General features: G+C 51.5%; 1 protein-coding gene across 1 annotated transcript; it reads left to right on the forward strand.

The window, feature by feature from the left end:
* Positions 1 to 64: 64 nt before the first annotated feature.
* LOC125353471 (lipopolysaccharide binding protein) lies at positions 65 to 19,346 on the forward strand. Its single transcript, XM_048349178.1, has 15 exons — positions 65 to 220; positions 1,666 to 1,780; positions 2,453 to 2,581; positions 4,405 to 4,560; positions 5,112 to 5,175; positions 7,159 to 7,222; positions 8,511 to 8,602; positions 8,960 to 9,136; positions 10,475 to 10,534; positions 11,365 to 11,532; positions 12,670 to 12,737; positions 13,120 to 13,162; positions 14,031 to 14,094; positions 15,796 to 15,872; positions 18,678 to 19,346. The coding sequence occupies exons 1-15, from the start codon at positions 97 to 99 to the stop codon at positions 18,720 to 18,722; spliced, it is 1,446 nt and encodes a 481-aa protein (XP_048205135.1). The 5' UTR covers positions 65 to 96; the 3' UTR covers positions 18,723 to 19,346.
* The last annotated feature ends 262 nt before the right edge of the window (positions 19,347 to 19,608 follow it).

Consider the following 19,608-nt stretch of genomic DNA (forward strand, 5'->3'; position numbering starts at 1 on the left):
CCTCAGGACCCGCCCCAGCCTGGGGCTTGGCTATTTAAAGCAGCCAGGTCCAGCCCACGACAGGACAGCTTCTGCCCAGTGCCCTGACAGTCCAGGATGGGGGCCTCCGCGGACGCCCTGCCACCCATTCTGCTGGGGCTGCTGCTGGCTGTCACCCCTGGGACTCTGAGTGCCAACCCCGGCCTGGTGGCCAGGATCACCAGCAAGGGTCTGGAGTATGGTAAGACGCCTTGCGGGGTGGCCGGACCTGCAGGTCTGGCCCCAGGCTGCTCTGGGCACCCATAGGCACAGCGAGATCCCCTCAACCCTCCCCCATGATGCTGGACAGGACCCCCAGCCATGTGACTCATGCATTGCTGGCGGGAGCTGGGATCCCCCAGGAGTAGATGGTGGTTTCGGGGAGCCCGGGAGGGAGGGGACAGCTGAGGTGAGGAGGAGTAAGCAGCCGGCAGTGGTTGTGTTACCACATCAGTGCCACCCAGGGCATGGGGGTGGAGCTTGAAAAGACACTTTAAAGCCAGAAGTCAGAGGGCAGGGGAGGCCCAGGGGACCAGGCAGAGCCTGCTGTGCTGGGCCTGCCATATCTGGGTCTGCATGGGGCCCATGTGAGCTTACCAAAGATTTTGAACTATTAGCCTGGTACAGTCAGTTCATGCCTGTAATCCTAGCTCCTCAGGTTGAAACCTGAAGATCGAGGTTCAAAGCCAGCCTGAGAAGACAAATTCAAGAGACTCTTAGCACCAATTAAATAGCAAAAAGCTGGGGGCTGAGAATGTGGCTTAGTGGTAGAGTGCTTGCCTAGCGTGCATGGAGTCCTGGGTTCGATTCCTCAGCACCACATAAACAGAAAACGCCAGAAGTGGCGCTGTGGCTCAAGAGGCAGAGTGCTAGCCTTGAGCAAAAAGAAGCCAGGGACAGTGCTCAGGAATAAATAAATAAATAGCAAAAAGCTGGATGTGGAAGCGTAGCCTCTCAACCATCCTGCCCAAGGGATAAGGAAAGGGAAGGGTGATGTATTTCTGCCCCCAAATAGGATACACGTGTGGAACTTCTGCTACTTTTCTAGATGAAAGCAATAATATTTCTCAGGTAGGTCAGTAGGGCTATGGGATTTCCAGACAGGCCTAGACAGCAATAGGGCCTGCTGCCTGCTGTCTATATCCAAACCCTAGTAGATCCAGAATACTTGCCTCCCGTCCCTTTCCCACCATACACCTGCACCTGCACCCACGATCGTATAACCCATCATCCAAAGTTGGCCATCCCGGTCCTGCCCCGGGTTCTGAATGGCGTGAGCCCTTCTCTGTGTGTTTCCTGTGTACCAGGCCCCAGAGAGGAGTTTGCTCCTCTCCCCATTGCCAAAAGCCCGGATTCTAGCTCCCCAGATACTTCCAGTTTCTTCTACCCAGGCCCAATGCAGAGAGAACAGAAGCCAAGGCCACACACCCAAGCCCACAGCTCTCCTCCACCCCTGGTGGGGCTCATAAAGACAGTCTATCTGTTACAGGAACACAAAGCAGGCCGAGGGGCACCCAGGCCTGCAGCTGCAATCAATGCTGAGACCAGAAGTGACGTCTGTACCCAGGGCACATGGGAGCCCTGGAGAGGTTAGAGCAGTAGAGGGGAGCAGGCAGGCCGGACTGACTTCTGTCCTTCCCTTCGCAGCGGCCAAGGAGGGACTGCTGGCTCTGCAGAGAGACCTGCACAAGATCACCCTGCCGGACTTCACTGGAGACTTCAAAATCCGTCACGTGGGCCGAGGGAGCTACAACTTCCACAGGTGACCAGGACCAGGAGGCGGGGGCGGGGGCGGGGGCGGGGGGGGGAACCTGGCAAGCCAGGCAGGGTCCGGGGACTGGGTCAGGATCCTTTGGACAGACAGCAGGAGGGCACCCGGCTCCTGCTTTCATCATCCAGTGAAGGTCAGCAAGGACCTAGTTGTGTCTGTGACCTGAGCCTCAGTTTCCTCCTCTGTACGAGGCCAGGAGGGGGATTGTTACTGCTTCCTCCCTTCTGAATGACAATCCAGGAGCCAACCTGGTCAAACCGGAAATAGCCCGGAAGGAAAGATAGGTCTGAAACTTGAACTACACTAGCTCAATCATTAATGCCGTGTTTTCTAGGTGGGAAAAATCAGAGAAGGCTTCCTAGCAGAGGTGGCACCTTTGCTATCTTAAGGGAACCACTAGATATAAGTAGCTTGAGCCTTTAAAAAAAAGGGGGGGGACATGAAATGCTTTTTGAATAATGGACAGTGGAAGGAGGAAGGCAATGAGACCTACAGCCTCTGACCCCCTTTCATGGTCACAGCTGGGCCAGAGTGGCTTGTGCCTGAGGAGCCAGGTGGCGACTGAAGCAGATCCCACAGAGGTCCCAGAGAAGGGAGCAGGGGCCCTGGAGCTGCGGGGTGCAGGCCTGGGCCTGAGGCCTCCCTCCACATCTGTATTCCCAGACTGGCGATCCACAGCTGTGAGCTGCCCAGCTCCACCCTGAAGCCCCTCCCCGGCCAGGGCCTGAGTCTCTCCATCTCCGATTCCTCCATCGGCGTCCAAGGCCAGTGGAAGGTGAAAAAATCTTTCCTGTAAGTCTGCCCCGCTGGCTGGTCCTGGGGCCTTGACCTTGGCCTCCACCCCTTTTCTTTCTGGTTACAAAGTATTTATTCCTAGCTTATCAGAAAGGTGGCAAGTTCAGAAAGCAGCCCGGGGTTCATGGAACTAAGTGAGATCGCAGACCTCCTAGGGAAGGGAAGGTGAGAAAGGAGGAAAGAGTCTACCTGAGTGGGGCACCGGTGACTCGCCTGTAATCCTAGCTGCTCAGGAGGCTGAGATCTGAGGATCACAGTTCAAAGCTACCCCAGGCACGAAAGTCCAGGAAAAGCTTATCTTCAATGAGTTGCCAGAAAACTGGAAATGGCGCTTGTGTCTCAAAGTGATAGAGCACTAGCCTTAAGGAGAAAAAAGCTCAGGGACAGCACTCAGGCCCCAAGTTCAGTCCCCCGTGACCCACTTCCCTGGTAGGGGAAAGCCTGCTGGGGATCCAAGGGACAGGAAGACAGCTGAGACCCAGTACTCAGCTCAGTGGAGGCACCCCATCTTCCTCTGCCCTTGGGGACATGATCCAGCACTGTGGGTGAGTCTCTGAGCCTCAAGGAAATTGCCAGGACTGCCATAGCAAACACACACTGTGGCCAGGGTCAAGATGTAGGGGATCCCGGCTTCTCTCCTGGGCACTGTGTCCTCTCCTGCCTTTCCCCTGGTCCTAAACGTGAGTGTGCCCCCCAAGTTTGAAAGCCCCCGGTGGGGCTGGGTGAGGACCCAGCCTCCTGACCTCTATTCTGAGTCACTTCTTCAACACAGTTGCATTCTGGGTACTAGGGCCAAGGGCCCACACACACAAGTTGCGGGAAGAACACAGGTCAGCCCAAAGCACAAGGGCAGCCGGTTCCACGCTGCCTTCCCCTGCATTGGTTCCTTGCTGGCTAACTGGAGATGGAGCCTGGGCTAGGAATATGGCCTAGTGGTAAAGTGCTCGCCTGGAGATGGAGCCTCACAGACTTTTCTCCCTGGGCTGACCACAAACTGTGATCCTCTTGAGAAGCTAGAATTCTAAGTGTGAGCCGCTGGCACTCGGTTTTGTTTTCTCGGGGTTTTCTTTTTTTGGCCAGTCCTGGGCCTTGGACTCAGGGCCTGAGCACTGTCCCTGGCTTCCTTTTGCTCAAGGCTAGCACTCTGCCACTTGAGCCACAGCACCACTTCTGGCCGTTTTCTGTATATGTGGTGCTGGGGAATTGAACCCAGGGCCTCATGTACACGAGGCAAGCTCTCTTGCCACTAGGCCATATCCCCAGCCCCTGGCCGTTTTCTGTATATGTGGTGCTGGGGAATCGAACCCAGGGCCTCATATATACGAGGCAAGCTCTCTTGCCACTAGGCCATATCCCCAGCCCCTTTACTGTTATATTTTTTGTCTATTTTATTTTACTGAACTTTTGTTCACTGGAGTTTGTATGACTGGCGGGATGTGAATCTGACTATCCCTGACTGGCCCTGAGCTCTCTTTTAGTTCTTTAATCTTTTATCTTTGTTTAGCTCTGCCTTTGGGTTTTTTTGTTTGTTTGTTTGTTTGGGGGTTTTCCCCCCAGTTATGGGACTTGAACTCAGGGCCTGGGTGCTGTCTACTGGTTTTCTGGTGATTAGCAGAAGAGTCTGAAAGACTTTCCTGCCTGGGCTGGCTTTGAACCACGATCCTCCTATCTCAACCTCCTGAGTAGCTAGGATGACAGGTGTGAGCCACGAGCACCTGGCTTGGTTTGTTGAGATGAGAGTGGAGTTCTGGTCTCTTCCCCATGATGGCAGAGGGGAGGGGGGAGGGCTCACCTCACGCTGCCTGCCTGGCCTCCCCCAGGAAGATCCAGGGCTCCTTTGACCTTCACGTCCGGGGCCTTACCATCTCTGTCGACCTTCTCCTGGGCACTGACCCCTCGGGGAGGCTCACGGTCACTGCCTCCCACTGCAGCAGCCACATCTCTGATGTTGACGTGGACATATCTGGAGGTCTCGGGTAAGTCATCATTGGGAGACCCTCAGCCTGACCCCCAGTGCAGCCTGTGCCCCCCACCATAGCTCTGCAGGCCCCCTTACTCCCCGCCAGTTCTGGAACAGGAGGCACTCCACGCATGCGCGCACGCACACCCACGCACGCACACACGGAGGTAACCCCTCGGAGATCCTGTACACACCAACAGGGGCAAATTTAAGCAAGAGAGTGGGTGTGCCGCTTACACAGGATAAGTCAACTTTAGGGGACTTTCGTCCAATGAATCAAAGTTGGCTTTTGGCTGAAGGAGAGCGTGTTAAAAAAAAAAAAAAGTGGTCAATTCATGACACCTCTGCATCCTTGATTTGAAAAATGTGGACTCTCCAGCCCCTCCCCCAAGTCCTCTGAACTTGATGGGGGAGGGGAGTAGCTGGGAGTCAGCTGCTCCGAGCCCAGAGGGAACCTTGTGCTGCAACACTGGGCCCAGTAGGGTGCCGGATGGGGTGCCCCCTCCCCCACCATCCCCCTGTCCAGTGGCAGACTGTCCACCGTGGCTCTACTCTGCCCCCTGCTAGGTGGCTCCTGAAACTCTTCCACAACCAGATCGAGTCCAGGTTCCGAAAGGTGCTGGAAGACAAGGTAAGAAGTGCAAGGCTAGTTGGGTACAGGTAGCTCACACCTATAATCCTGGCTATTCAGGAGGCTGAGATCTGAGGATCTCGGTTCAAAGCCAGCCTGGGGCAGGAAAGTTTGTGAGGCTCTTATCTCTAATTAACCAGCAAAAAAAATAAAGCTGGAAGTGGAGCTGTGGTTCAAGGGGTAGAGCACCAACCTTGAGTGAAAAAGCTCAGGGATGGTACCCAGGCCCTGAGTTCAAGATCCAGTACTGGAACAAAAGAGGAGGAGGGGGAGGATGTCCGTGGCTCTGTCAGGCCAGGCTAGACCAAGCGTGGCCAGGTGGCTGTCCTCACCGGCCCCTGGCTCTAGACAGATGATGGTGGCTGCTTTGGACACACTGGGGTCCACAGTCCGGAGGTGACAAGCCACTTCCTGGAGTCACAGAGCTGGAGTGTGGCCAAGCTCAGGGCCACACTCAGGTTTCTGGACTCCACATCCATCTAGTTACAGAAGGTGTTGGCTGCTTGCCCACCCATGGGTAAAACAAAGGCAGAACAGGGGTGGGGGGGAGGAGGTGAAAAGAGACCTCAGTCTGCACACTCAGCTTTGCACACTTGGCCTTGCTCACTTCCCCACACTGCCCTTGGTCCCCAAGGCCAAAAGCAGCCATCACTCAGCTGCCCTAGGAGACAGGCGTGGTGGAGCCGGGCAAGCCTGTGCAGGGAGCAGGGGAGGGGAAGGGACCACGGGGTCAGAGTTCCCTGTTCAAAAGTATTGTGAAATGTCCAGACTTGGTACACTTTGGCTAACGCAAGAAGGTAGCCAGTTCATGTCCAGTTCCTCTACACTCTCACCCCCACCTTGGGGAGCTGTGTCTATAGGACTGTGTGGAAAGGGAGGGAGAAAGGGACACGAGGAACGATCTTTCTCTGTCTCTGTCTCTGTCTGTCTCTGTCTGTCTCTGTCTCTGTATCTCTGTCTCTGTCTGTCTCTGTCTCTCTTCTCTCTCTGTCTCTGTCTCTGTCTGTCTCTGTCTGTCTCTGTCTCTCTGTCTCTCTGTCTCTCTCTCTCTCTCTCTGTCTCTCTCTCTCCCCCCCCCCCCCAACCTTTGGTTTGTCTTTGTGTGCCCCCTGGTGGTTGAAGCAGGAATAACAGACACAGCCCTACCACCCCCAACCCCCAACCCTCACTGCTTCCTCTCTGATTCTGGGGTTCTAAGATCTAAATGAACTGGAGAAATGCAAGCCCTCCTGCTCCAGCACCCCGGGTGCTGCCTTATATCCCCCTGTGGACGATGAGGAGAGCAGTGGTTAGTAATAGTATTATGTAACAATAATAAGGCATTGCAGTTAAGTGCAACAATTATCACAGCACCTGGGATCATTACTGTTTTGAGAAAATGCTGCAGAACGTATTATTGTACAGTTATTCCTTTTTTGTGATGATCCTAGGGCTTGAACTCAGGGCCTGGGTGCTGTCCTTTAACTCTTTTTTGTTTTTTTGCTTAAGGCTAGCACTCTACCACTTGAGCCGCAGCTCCACTTGCAGTTTTCTGGTGGTTCATTGGAGATGAGATTCTCACGGACTTTCTTACCTGGGCTGGCTTCAAACTGGGATCCCCAGATCTCAGCCTCCTGAGTAGCTAGGATGACAGGAGCAAGCCACCAGCACCGGCTTAGAAAGCATCTTTTATGGGGGTCTCTCTAACCCACCATCTTTTGGGGGGGCCTCCCCAGCCCACGCCTTCTACCTTGCTCAGATGCTTGACTTTGTGGGGGGGGGCACCTGAGCTGTCCATTTGGTTCTCTTGGGGACCACAGGGCATCCACATGCTTTTTAATCATTTTGTCTTCTTGTGCCTGGCCTGTGACAAGCTCCTAGAGCTGTTTGGGGAATCCACAATCACCAAGCAGACTTGGAAATCATGTTTCTACAGCGCCAACCCAGGGCTGGCCCAACGCAGGGGAAGCCGCTCAGCCCTGCCTCTCTCTCTCTGTTCATCAGGTTTGTGAAATGGTCCAGAAATCAGTGGCCTCGGACCTGCAGCCTTATCTCCAAACCCTGCCAGGTAACTGGTGCTCCGCCGACCCCTGGGATTCCATTTCTGTTTGGTTCCATAAGACAGTCTGTCTCTCAAACATAAAGGGGATGGAAGTGTAGAAAAGGACAATTTACAAGCGCTTTGTGCCTCAGTTTTTCTTCCAGCAGGTGGCCTTGATGTGGGGGTGTATTTAAGATGTTTAAGGTATTTTCTCTGTGTGTCAGTATGGGAACAGAAGCTCTTGTACGCATCCTTGTTTGTGTTAATATCGGCATGTACGTAATTGTGGTGCATATCCATTAGTGTACACAAGACACACATTATTGTACACTCACTTCCTTTAAAGCCTCTGTAGCTTAGGGAAACTTCTAGGTCAGCCTACGTCAAATGAAGTCATTTTTTTTAGAACTTTTTGAAGTGCTGGGATTTGAACACCAGGCGTTGCGCTTGCAGATACAGGTTTTCTACCACTGAGCCACACCTCTAGCCCATTTTTCTCTTGGTATTTTTTAGATAGGACCTTCCTTTTTTTTGCCTGAGCATGTGCCTAGACTGTGATCCTCCCGTTTATTCTTCCTGTCATGGCTGGGATGATAGGAGTATACCACTGCACCCAGCTTTTATTGATTGAGATGGGGGGTGGTGACAGAGGGTCCCACTAAATTTTTGCCAGGGTGGCCTCAAATTTTCATCTTTCTTTTCTTTCTTTTTTTTTTTTTTTTTGCCAGTCCTGGGCTTGGACTCAGGGCCTGAGCACTGTCCCTGGCCTATTTCTGCTCAAGGCTAGCACTCTGCCACTTGAGCCACAGTGCCACTTCTGGCTGTTTTCTACATATGTGGTGCTGGGGAATCGAACCCATTGCTTCATGTATACAAGGCAAGCACTCTTGCCACTAGGCCATATTCCCAGCCCTCATCTTTCTGATCTACACCTCCCACGTCGTCATGATGACAGGGGCAAGCTGGTTTTGATCACACCATTCTAGTGTGACTGTCTAGAGTGGGTCCTTGGTTCTTTGCACCCATGAGAAACACAGAAAGACAGTGCCTGAGGATTGTCTGGGATTCTCTGATGCTAGTGCTGGTTCGCCCAAGTCTCAGGCCAAGGGACACAGCACCCTTGCTCTCCATGGCTTTAGGGAGAGTCTGAACCCATGCCTTCACCTCTTCTGGGGCTGGGGCTGGGACTGGGCCAGGCAGGTGGGGCGGGGCTCTAGGGGAAGCCCCAGATGTGAGTATCAGCCAGAAGCTTCTTCTCTTCTCCATGTGCCTAGGCAGGGCCTGGTCCATCATCCTATGTCTGTCTGCTTTACAGTCACTGCCAAGATTGACAGCCTGGCAGGCATCGACTACAGTCTCGTGGGGCCCCCTCAGGCCACGGCCCAGGCACTGGACTTGATGTTTAAGGTGAGGCCTTGCAGCAAGGGGAGCCCGGCCACCCCGCAGAGTTCCCTCAGACTGAGACCAGCCCCTGGGGCCACCCACCCTCCTAACACCAGATCTGCCCCTGCCTCCCCAGCCATTCTTGTTCTTGCTGTGCCAGAGGTGGGGCAATGTGGAGCCATGGGGAGCCACCCACCCTTCCCCTCTTCCTGCTGCAGTAGGGGTGCTCTCAGGGGGGACTGGATAGTGCATCCTGGGAGTTTCCTAAACCCATCCTGGCCCGGAGTAACAGTGGATTGCACAGGGCAGTCTCTGCTGGAGTCGCTGCCCGGGTGACTCCAGGCTGTGAAAAGTCTGATGGGATCTGTCTTCTCTCTCCAGGGTGAAATCTTCGATCTCCACAATCGCTCCAAGGTGGCTGCTCCCGTTCCAGTCATGAGCCTTCCCGAGGATAACCAGCAAATGGTCTACTTTGCCATCTCTGGTCATGTCTTCAACATCGCCAGCCACGTTTATCAGCAGGCAGGGTACCTGAGCTTCTTCATTACAGATGACATGGTGAGGAGGGAAGCAGGACGGGGGCTCTCCCTCACTCTGTGAGACTGTTCTGTTCACACTGAAAGAACGGCACCGGGGTGGGGGTGGGGGACAAGTTGGCCCAACTTCCCTTTATTAATTTGGCGGCCAGAAAGCTCAAAACCCAAGTTCTTTCTCCTTTATAACAACTCCTGAAGACACTGCCGTTTACATAGCTACATTTTGCTTTTCTGTTAGTCTCTACCTGTGAATAGCCGCAGTGGTGGTGGCAGTACTAAGGATTCCATTCAGCACCCCCAGTTTGCTTAGATGAGCTCTACCTCTTGGTTTTGTTTTTTTTTTTAGCTCTACCTCTTGAGCCACACCTCCAGCCTTGTTTTTGTTTTGCCAGTCCTGAGGCTTGGACTCTGAACCTGAGCACTGTCCCTGGCTTCTTTTTGCTCAAGGCTAGCACTCTACCACTTGAGCCACAGCCCCACTTCCCGCTTTTTCTATATATGTGGTGCTGAGGAATCAAACCCAGGGCTTCGTGTATACGAGGCAAGCGCTCTACCGCTAAGCCACATTCCCAGGCCTCTAGCCTTTTATTTTTGCTGGTTATGTCCCAGTTTAGTGCTGACCTTGAGCCTTGATCCTCAGGTCTCAGTCTCCTGAGTAGCTGGGATGACAAGTATGAGCCACTGGCAATTCAGTTTAGACCTATTGTTCTAACTCATGCTTTCTAGAAATCTGAATGATTTGTGGAAATTTACTGAAAATGTTCTAGTGAAGAAGGCAAGATTATCCATACCCGGGTAAATGCACAAAGTTATGTAGAAAGGGGGACAGAGACCGAATAGCTGGACCCATAAATAGACTTTTTTTAATGAATAAAAAAGAATCTAGGAGCATCCCTGTAGTCAAAGTGAAAAGGGCACATGGTTTAGTTCACAGCTCCAGGTCACTTCTCTCCAGCAGAAACCATAGCCGATGGGTAGTGACTCGTATCCACTCTACATCTTCAATTTCCTCAGCATTTTGGGGTGTAGGCAGTGGTTCCTTGCATAATCTCAATGTATTCTGGGACGCTCTGGGCGCACGGGTGGCTTTGTCCTGTTGTCACCCGGTGTCACAGACAGAGCCATAGCTCAGCCCGTGGGACCGCACACCTCAGCCCCAGAGGCCCTGAGCGTGGAGCACACGCCTCACCGAGCCTCACCTAGTCACACGGACCGCACACCAGCCCTGGGGACTCAGGGTGTGTTCACACGAGCAGGTACCTCATCTCCTGTTGCCGGCTCACCTTGCAGGGAGCGGCTGTAGTCTCTGCCATCCCCCACGCGTCCCTTTAGACCTCCTCTTTGTGCCTCTTTGTTACAGATCCCGTCGGACTCGACCATCCGGCTGACCACCAAGTCCTTCCGAACTTTCGCCCCCCGGGTAAGGGACCCCGCGTGCGCTGTGGCGGGGCCGGCTGAGCCCCCAGCCTTCCTGGCTTCCCTTTGAATCCTCTGCACTCCTCTCCGCGTGACCAGGGTCAGAGGTCAGCAGGGAGATCCATGGGAAAGGCCAGGGAGCTGCAGGTTTGGGGGTTCCTGGCAAGCCCCGGCAGGCAGTTGAAGCCAGAGCCTTCCTACCCACACCCCACCATGTCTCATACACTCACTCGGGGACACTTTCGGGGATACTTTCAACTTTTGTTTTGCCAGTGGCTCACACCTGTCATCCTAGCTACTCAGGAGGCTGAGATTATGTCCTGTTAACCACCCAAACAAGGCTAGGGGTGGAGCTGTGGCCCAAGTTGCAGAGGAATAGTCTTCAGCACAAAAGCCAAAGGAGAGCATTCAAGCCCCAGAGCAGTCAACCAGGCCCTGAGTTCAAGCCCTAGGTCCTCCCGCACCCCCTCCCCCCATCCCCGCACCACATACACCCTGACACACACAAACAACTCCCTGTCTTTTGACCCAGTGATTCTGTCCCCAGGAATGCCTTCCCAAAAATAATAGCTGAGAGGACAGGGTAGAAGAGCGAGTCTCCTACTGGCAAAAGCTTGAGACCACTTTCTTCCCAGTATGGTTATAGTATCATGCACTGAGAAATACAACGCAGCCCTGAAAACTGATTCAGATTCTGTCCCCATAGACAGATGTCCTGTGAGTATTTAGTGAACAATATAATCAACTAAAAAAAAGTATTCTTAGCTCTACGAGACTCCCTATCATCTTCTCTTCACATCATTGTCTAATTCTGCTACTACCACCCCCACCCAGATAGGGAGGTTGTACCCCAACATGAACTTGGAGCTCCAAGGGACGGTGATCGCTGCTCCACTCCTCAACTTCAGTCCTGGGAATTTGTCCTTGGCACCCCAGATGGACATCCAGGCCTTCGTGCTGCTGCCCAGCTCTGTCCAGGAGCCTGTGTTCCGACTTGCAGTGGTAAGGCTTGGAGGCTTTGCAAATGCTGCTCCCTTTTCCTCCTTGATTGCTCTTGCTCCTAGATCTGCTTTATCTCTTGCTATTGTGTTTCCTTTCTTTCTTTCCTTCTATCCTTCCTTCCCTCCTCCTCCTCCCCCCCTCCGCCTCCTCCTCTTTTCAGATTTCTTTTTTCTTTCCTGCATGTACCTCCCTCTGAGTCAGTGGAAGCAGGAATGTGGGGTTTTGTCCTGTTGGCTCTGCTGGATATCTATAGCTGGACCTTTGAAGACTACACATCCCAGAGTACCTTGCAGTCTGGCTTCAGCTTCATCAGCCAATGGGAGGCTCTGTCAGAAGAAGGAAGGGTGGGAACAAGAAAGAAGCTGAAAAGGTGGTTTTTCTCCTCTGGGGGTAGTCCACTGGCGATTGTTAAAATCTCCATCCTTTGTTCCACTATTCCTAGGGGTACACACAACCTCCTGGCTCTGCTAACCCCTGATCTACTTACCAATTCCTTCATGGCTTTTCAAAATCCCATCACTTGTATAAATAATTCCCTTCATTAATTCCCTCTACATTAAATATTGAAAGTGTTTTTCTTCTTCTTCTTCTTGATGAACCCTGTTTGATAAGGAAAAGTTTCTGAGTCCTTTGGGTGTCTGGCTGGAGAACTTGGGGCTGTCTTATTTTACGTTTGTCATTCACCAAGCTCCATCTCTGTAGAGCTAGTCCCTCTTTGGTAGCAGATCAGCAATTCAGTAGCGCTGTTGTGGATAGCAAAATTGTCTCATTGTTCACGTAGTTTTAAATAAAATTGGATTTATTTCTATGCCTAGAGCCAAATCTTGGCCCTGAGATAGCTAGCGATGATCTTTCTGAGAGCTCTCCAGGGATGAATTAAGTTCAGCCTCCTCCCCCTTGTCTGCTCAACGTTTAACTGCAGTCGTAGGCAGCAGTTTCGAGTAAAAATGTTCAAGTCCAAGTTGGAACATTTATTGACCATCTACAGCAAGCGCTCCAGGAGTCTGCAGTCCAGTGGGAAAATTTCCTGTCTTAACTCGCCGAGCTGTTTGTTGGTAGCTAGCACACCACTGGACATCAACCCCACGCAACAGCTGCCGCCATTTCAACTTGTTGCTTTTCTACCGGTATTTCTAGGCCACTAATATATCCGCCATGATGACCTTCAACAGCAACAAGGTCACAGGGTTCCTGAACCCAGGAAAGTAAGTCAGCCCTCCTGCTATGTAGACGCTTAGCTAGGCGCCACTCCTAGCTGGGGGTGGGAGGGGAGGTACAATTCTTGTCAAAATAGAGGGGAGCGGAAACCACCATTTGAGAAGGAAACAGACACCATCACAATTGGCTCAGTGATTCTGTCCCATCAGTCCTGCCCCACAAATTTCAAAGTAATTCATGGATACTGTATTTTTTTTCTTTTGAAGTCAGCTGTATCAACTTGTGTTGTTGTTACTCCATCTTTTGGGCCATACCCTTACCCCATCTGTCTCAAGCCAGTACCTCCTCCTTTCTGCCCCACCCCCACCCCCACGGCTTAGGCTTCCTGTAGCCACAGTGCTCACTCTGTGATTTTCTGTTTGGTCATAGGGTACAAGTAGAACTGAAAGAATCCAGAGTTGGAATGTTCAATGTAAGTCACTCTTGTTGGTACTTAATGAGGGTGTTTCCTAAGTGTCAGGTCTGCTCTGGAGCCTTCCCAGGACAGACCTTACACTAAGCAGTTGCAACTGCACAGAGAATAGGAGCTAGGCAAGGAGAAAAGCAGCTCTCTCCCCTAGAGACATGGAAGAATGCTCAGGAACACAAGATATAGAACCAAGATAGCGTTAACTCCCCGCATAAAACGAAATTAAGATGTCTGTTGGAAAGCGGGGAGCCAGTGGCTCACGCCTGTCATCCTAGCTACTCAAGAGGCTGAGATGTGAGGATCATGGTTCAAAGCCAGCCCCCGCAGGAAAGTCTGTGAGACACTTATTTCCAATTAACCACCACCACCAAAAACAAAAGTCTTACAGACTTTTCTTCCCAGGCTGATTTTGAGCCAAGATCATTAGATCTCAGCTTCTTGAGTCACTAAGACTATAGTTGTTAGCCACCAGCACAGGGCACAAAATAGTGGGGGGTGGGGGTGGGGGCGTGTTTTGTTTTGTTTTTGTTTTGCCTGTCCTGGGGCTTGGACTCGGGGCCTGAGCACTGTCCATGAGCTGCTTTTTGCCCAAGGCTAGCACTCTACCATTTGAGCCATAGTGCCACTTCCAGCTTTTCCTGTTTATGTTATTAAGGAATCAAACCCAGGGCTTCATGCATGCTAGACAAGCACTTTACCGCTACATTCCCGGCCCTTAAGATAGTTTTAACTTATAAAATGGCATCAGAATGTAGTTAAGCCTTTGCCCTGTCAGCGTGCAGAACCACCCCAGCTCTGGGGTGGCTGGGGGACTGTCTTGGGGGACAGAGTGACCCCATGCTCACATGACACTTCTTCATTCGTCCACCAGGTGGAGCTGTTAGAAGCGCTCCTCAACTACTACCTTCTCAACACCCTGTACCCTCAGGTCAACGGTAAGAACCACCAGGGATTTCCCCCTGCTCTCAGAGGGTGACACCGTTCCTGTGGGGAAGGAGGGGGAGCTGGACTCGGGGCTGGGACCAGAATATCCTGAACGCTTGAGAGACGCGGGAGGGCCAGGGGTTTGTGGTGCTATGCCCAGAATTCGGGGTCCCCAAAAGACCACCAAGGAGCTAAGTCTGCTGTAAGCACACGAGAGTCTATTGCAAGCTCGAGCCTGGGCTCACAACCGTCACCCATGCAGCAGGTCAGAATCGAGAGCCTGGACTCCTCTGTTCACAGGGATTTTATAGGGTTTTCAGGAACACTCTATACATAGTATTGCTCAGCAAATCATATCACACCATGGTTAAATCATAAAACAATTTTTTAAATGATTAGTGTGGCCAGTGGCGGGAACAAACCTAGTAAAGGTGATTGGTCAGCTCAAGGGGTTAATCCTTTCTAAAATGATTGGCTCTGGGGCTGGGGATATAGCCCTAGGTTCGATTCCCCAGCACCACATATACAGAAAACGGCCAGAGGTGGCGCTGTGGCTCAAGTGGCGGAGTGCTAGCCTTGAGCGGGAAGAAGCCAGGGACAGTGCTCAGGCCCTGAGTCCAAGGCCCAGGACTGGCCAAAAAAAAAAAAAAAAAGTAAAATGATTGGCTCTGAGCTGCAAGGGTGTACATGCCAAACTGCAGGGTTGTTTGTCCAGTTATCAATTATCTTAATTGCCTGGCAGAACATCTGGCATTTCAAGTATTATCTGCTGATTTGCTGTTGCTAGGGGAGTTACCACAAGAAAGGGGTTGTTAATGCGTTTCCTGAAATTCGGGTCCTTGACTCATTTAGTCTGCGTTTTGTCACTGAGGCGAGGGGAGACTATCTTAGGTCACATCAGGAATTGGCTTTTACCTCGTAACAGAACTTTGTTAAGAGTTGACCACATTTATGAGAAACATATTCCAATATGCTCCCTTTGTGGCCGGGGTTGACCATTATTAAGCACGATTATCAAGCAAGGCAGTGAAGCATCTCACAAAGATTTGGCTAAAACATTCTAACCTTAACTGACCTCTGGTCAAATGAAGTCTCTCTGGCTACCTTGATTATTTTAGACTGCATTTTGTTCAGGCTTTGCCGGTGACCCCACATCCCTCCTGGGCACTAGTGAGGGTTGGAGGCCGGGACAGCTCTTTAAGGCACAGCACCACTCTGTGAGGGTGAAGTGGAAATTCACCGGCCAGGTCAGTGGAGAGGGCACAAGGCAGAGCTGGTTGAGTTCACATTTCGCAGGAGTCCCAACTCCTTGCCCCCCCCAAATAGAGCGTTGTTGGGCATGGTGGTGTACTTCTGTCATACCATCCAGCACTTCCAGAGGCAAAAGCAGAAAGGAATGAGAGTTCAAGGCCAGCAAGAGTGGGAGGAAGGGAGGAAAGAAGGGAGAAAGGGAGGGTGGAAAGGGAAGGAAAAGACAAGCTGCCAAGGTTTGAATCTCAGTTCTGTTACTTCCTAGCTATGGACAGGGGGACTTGGCCATTTGTATGTCCCTTTTCCTTACCTGTGTAATGGGAATGCTAACCGTGTCAACCTCAAATACCTTTGGCGATTGCTCAGCAGCAACATACTTGCCCGGGGTTTTGTCGAAAGCAAGATTCTTGGGGAAAACTTGTCTGTATTTATAAATGCTCAATGACGTTGTCCCCCTGCAGATAAGTTGGCCAAAGGCTTCCCCCTGCCTCTGCTACACCGTATCCAGCTCTACGACCTCATTCTCCAGATCCACAAGGTAATCGGGTCTCGGGAGCTCAGGGAAGCTGCTTAGCTAGCCAGGCCTGAGGGCCACCACTCAGTGGGGTGGGGCCCAGACACTGGGAATGCCTGACTGGAGCAGCACACTCCAGGGCTCCAGGGCTGGCCTCACGTGGAAAAGCCATCCCCTCTTAAAACAGGAAGTACCTAATGCAACTTGAGACTCCACCAGGAGGTCTCTGAGGGAACCTCAAAAACAGCTCATTTAAAAATACCTCGGGCTGGGAATATGGCCTACTGGCAAGAGTACTTGCCTCGTATATATGAAGCCTTGGGTTCAATTCCCCAGTACCACATATATAGAAAACGGCCAGAAGTGGCGCTGTGGCTCAAATGGCAGAGTGCTAGCCTTGAGCAAAAAGAAGCCAGGGACAGTGCTCAGGCCCTGAGTCCAAGGCCCAGGACTGGCCCCCACCCCACCCCACCCCCCAAAAAATACCTCAAACCAGGCACCAGTGGTTCATGCCTGTAATCCTAGATACTCATGAGGCTGAGGTCTGAGGATCATCATTCAAAGCCAGCCCAAGCAGGAAAGTCCATGAGACTCTTATCTCCAACGAACTACCAGAAAACCAGAAGTGGGGCTGTAGCTCAAAGTGGTAGAACTCTAGCCTTGAGTAAAAAAAGCTCAGGGACAGCACCCAGGCCCTGAGTTCAAGCCCCAGGACCAGCACAAAATAAACAAAAAGAAACCAAGTACCTCAAATTCTACATTTATTAATGGGTCAGGTTCTGAACACTGTTGATAAGTGTTAGAATGTTAGTAATTTCTTCTTAACTCTTAAGCAGAAGAGCTATATTATACATGTTTAGTGTACCTACTGTTCTGGGGTCCATGGATCGACAGGCAATAGACACTCAGATTAAAATTTTAAGAAAGATTTTATTGAACGTGTGCCAGTCCTGGGCCATCTCAGAGGGCTGCTTATATACCCCAAAATGACAGGAATTTTCCCTTTAGCTTAACAATGGAGGCGTGTTACTTCCAAGAGGTGTCAATCAAAACAAGTTAGGGCATCTTGATCTTCACTGGAGACCATCTAGCAACTAGGTGTCAAAACAAGATGAAACTCTCCAGGGGAGATTACAAGTGTGATCAATGCAGAGCAAAACAAGTTCAAAGCAAGTTGGGTGAATACAATCCACATAAATTTACAGCATGGGCCAGCTTCAGAAAAGTTTTATATTGAACACTACAGAACAGTATTAGCAATACTTTGTTGTTGAAAGCTAGCATAGCAACAGATTACCTTTATCACTTTACTGCTACCACTTGAGCCCACTTGAGTTACAGCTCCACTGCCTTTTTTGTTAGTTAATTGGAGACATGAGTCTCACAGACTTTTCCTGCCCAGGCTGGCTTCACACCTCAATCCTCAGATCTCAGCCTCCTGAGTAGCTAGGATTATAGGCGTGAGCCAAAAGCACCCAGCTTAGTACTCATTTCTTTCCTTTTTATTTTAATTTTTATTTTTTGCCAGTCCTGGGGCTTGGACTCAGGGCCTGAGCACTGTCCCTGGCTTCTTTTTGCTCAAGGCTAGCACTCTGCCACTTGAGCCACAGTGCCACTTCTGGCCATTTTCTGTATATGTGGTGCTGGGGAATTGAACCCAGGGCCTCATGTATATGAGACAAGCACTCTTGCCACTAGGCCATATCCCCAGCCCCTTTTTATTTTTTTTTTAACTTACATTACCCATTGGGCTTAGTCCTTGGGTGCACTCTAGATAGCTAACTGCTAGTTAGCTGTATGGGGGAGGGGGTCCCTCCTGCAGTTTTCTTGCAATTAGCCAATAATTATGGCTAAGTTTTCACTGTCCTAACAACTGACGACTGTTCTGACTATGCCCTTTGTAACCCACCCGTGCCCCAAGTTTTAAATTATGTTTCTAGACAGCATCTCCAGGGTGATATGGCTAGGCTGGTGGGGGCAGAGGCACCGAGACCCTGTTGGGCTGGTCCAGGGCTCATGTCAGAAAATGATAGCTATGAATAGGAATGAAGGAGGCAGAAGTGGCTGGGGACAGTGCAAATACTGACCAACTGTTAGATTTGGAAAACAAATGTGTAAGGCCCTTTGGGGCCTTCAGATACTTAACACTCTGCTACGGCTGAGTGGTTAGATATGGGGTCAGGTGTTTGCACACAGTTTCCCTACCCCCCATTTTCTCCTCTCAAAATGGGGTATAGCCCAGATCTCCCACCATTGTTAACGAAAGTTAGGAGGCAAGTAGGAAAGTTTCTAGCCCAATGTTGGCACCCAGGAAGCGGTTAGAAGATTCACGGTATGATCATATTCGATAAAATTTTGAGGTCCACTATGTCTCTGTGATGGAGGCAAAGGCCTGGGGAGGCCACCCTAGGAAAACTTGAACTTCGTTCCCCCCACCCCCCCACCCCGGCCCCAGATGATGCAGACTTAAGATGAACCCCAGAAGCTCATGATTTCATGGGGGTTGCCAAGAAGGGAGAACTTGGGTGGCACTGGAGACATTGAAGAGGCCTGCGTGGGAGCCGCCAGCTGGATGTCTACCTGGGAGAAGGCAGCTGGCGGCGGCTGTGCTTTGCCAGGATGGAGGGGAGGGGAAGCTGCCTTCACACCGAAGCACATCTTTCTGGAACAGAGAATGCTCTTTTCATTTGAAACAGAGTCTCATTGTATAGTCCAGGCTAGCCTCAAATTCGTGATCCTCCAGCCTCGGCCTCCCAAGGGCTAGGATCATAGGAGTGCCCCGGCTTAGAGTGTATTCCTCACCATCCCATCCCGTCTCTTTTCTTCTAGGACTTTCTGTTCTTGGGTGCCAATGTCCAATACACACGAGTTTGAGAATCAGAAGAAAAGCAGGTGTCGGAGGCCACTGCTGGATGATGGGCCTGTTTCATCCCCAGCTGGGTGGCACATCTCAGAGCATCTCAGAAGACAAGGGCATTTCTGTTCCTGGCTCTGAGGAACTCTGCCCTCCTCCTCTTCTTCATTGAGTTTGCCCACCTCTCACCACCCTGGCCCAGGACTCCACCTTCTCCTCCAGAAAGGAACTTCTCTGAACTGACCTGTGAAGTTGCTAAAATCAGGCACTATACTTTTTGTTGTATGCGTGTGTACCAATACTGGGACTTGCACCTAGGGCCCAAGCACTATCTGTTAGCTTTTTTTTGCTCAAGGTTGGCACTCTACCGCTCCAGCCATAGCTCTACTTCCAGCTTTTTAGTAGTTAAGTGGAGCTAAGCACCGCATGGACTTTCCTGTCTGGACTGGTTCAGATCTCAGCCTCCTGAGAAGCTGGGATTACAGGCGTGAGCCACCAGTGCCCAGTGTCGGGTGCTGTATTTTTTATCCCCCGTGTGACCCCCTCCATCTCTAGCAGAGCGCTAGCTCTTAGTGGGTCCTTAATAAATATTTATGGAATGATTTGATGAAGGAATCGCAGGTGTTCTTGCTGAACCTCACCCCCATTCGGACTCAGGGAACTCAGGGGACTCTGTCTGGTCAGCCCCCCCCCCCCGCAAATTGTGACCTCCAAAAGTGGACCTTGGCCACGGTCCCCTCTCGCGGGCCACTATGGTGGGGGCTTCGCGGGGAGCCAGGGCCTGCTCATGCTGCTCAGCCAGCTCCCCGATGCTGAAGGCCCTCGCTGCCACATCTGCTGCTCCTCTGCTTGTCTGCTGCAGACCCCCAAAGCCAAAAGCAGAAGTGGGGCCTGCTGCTGCTTCCT

The sequence above is a fragment of the Perognathus longimembris genome, chromosome 6, assembly GCF_023159225.1.
Source record: "Perognathus longimembris pacificus isolate PPM17 chromosome 6, ASM2315922v1, whole genome shotgun sequence".
Taxonomy (NCBI): domain Eukaryota; kingdom Metazoa; phylum Chordata; class Mammalia; order Rodentia; family Heteromyidae; genus Perognathus; species Perognathus longimembris.

Coding starts and splice junctions, on each gene's coding strand:
- LOC125353471 (XM_048349178.1), top strand. CDS start 97: ATGGGGGCCTCCGCGGACGCCCTGCCACCCATTCTGCTGGGGCTGCTG. Junction 221..1,665: donor CAGCAAGGGTCTGGAGTATG/GTAAGACGCCTT, acceptor TTCCCTTCGCAG/CGGCCAAGGAGGGACTGCTG. Junction 10,535..11,364: donor TCCGAACTTTCGCCCCCCGG/GTAAGGGACCCC, acceptor ACCCCCACCCAG/ATAGGGAGGTTGTACCCCAA.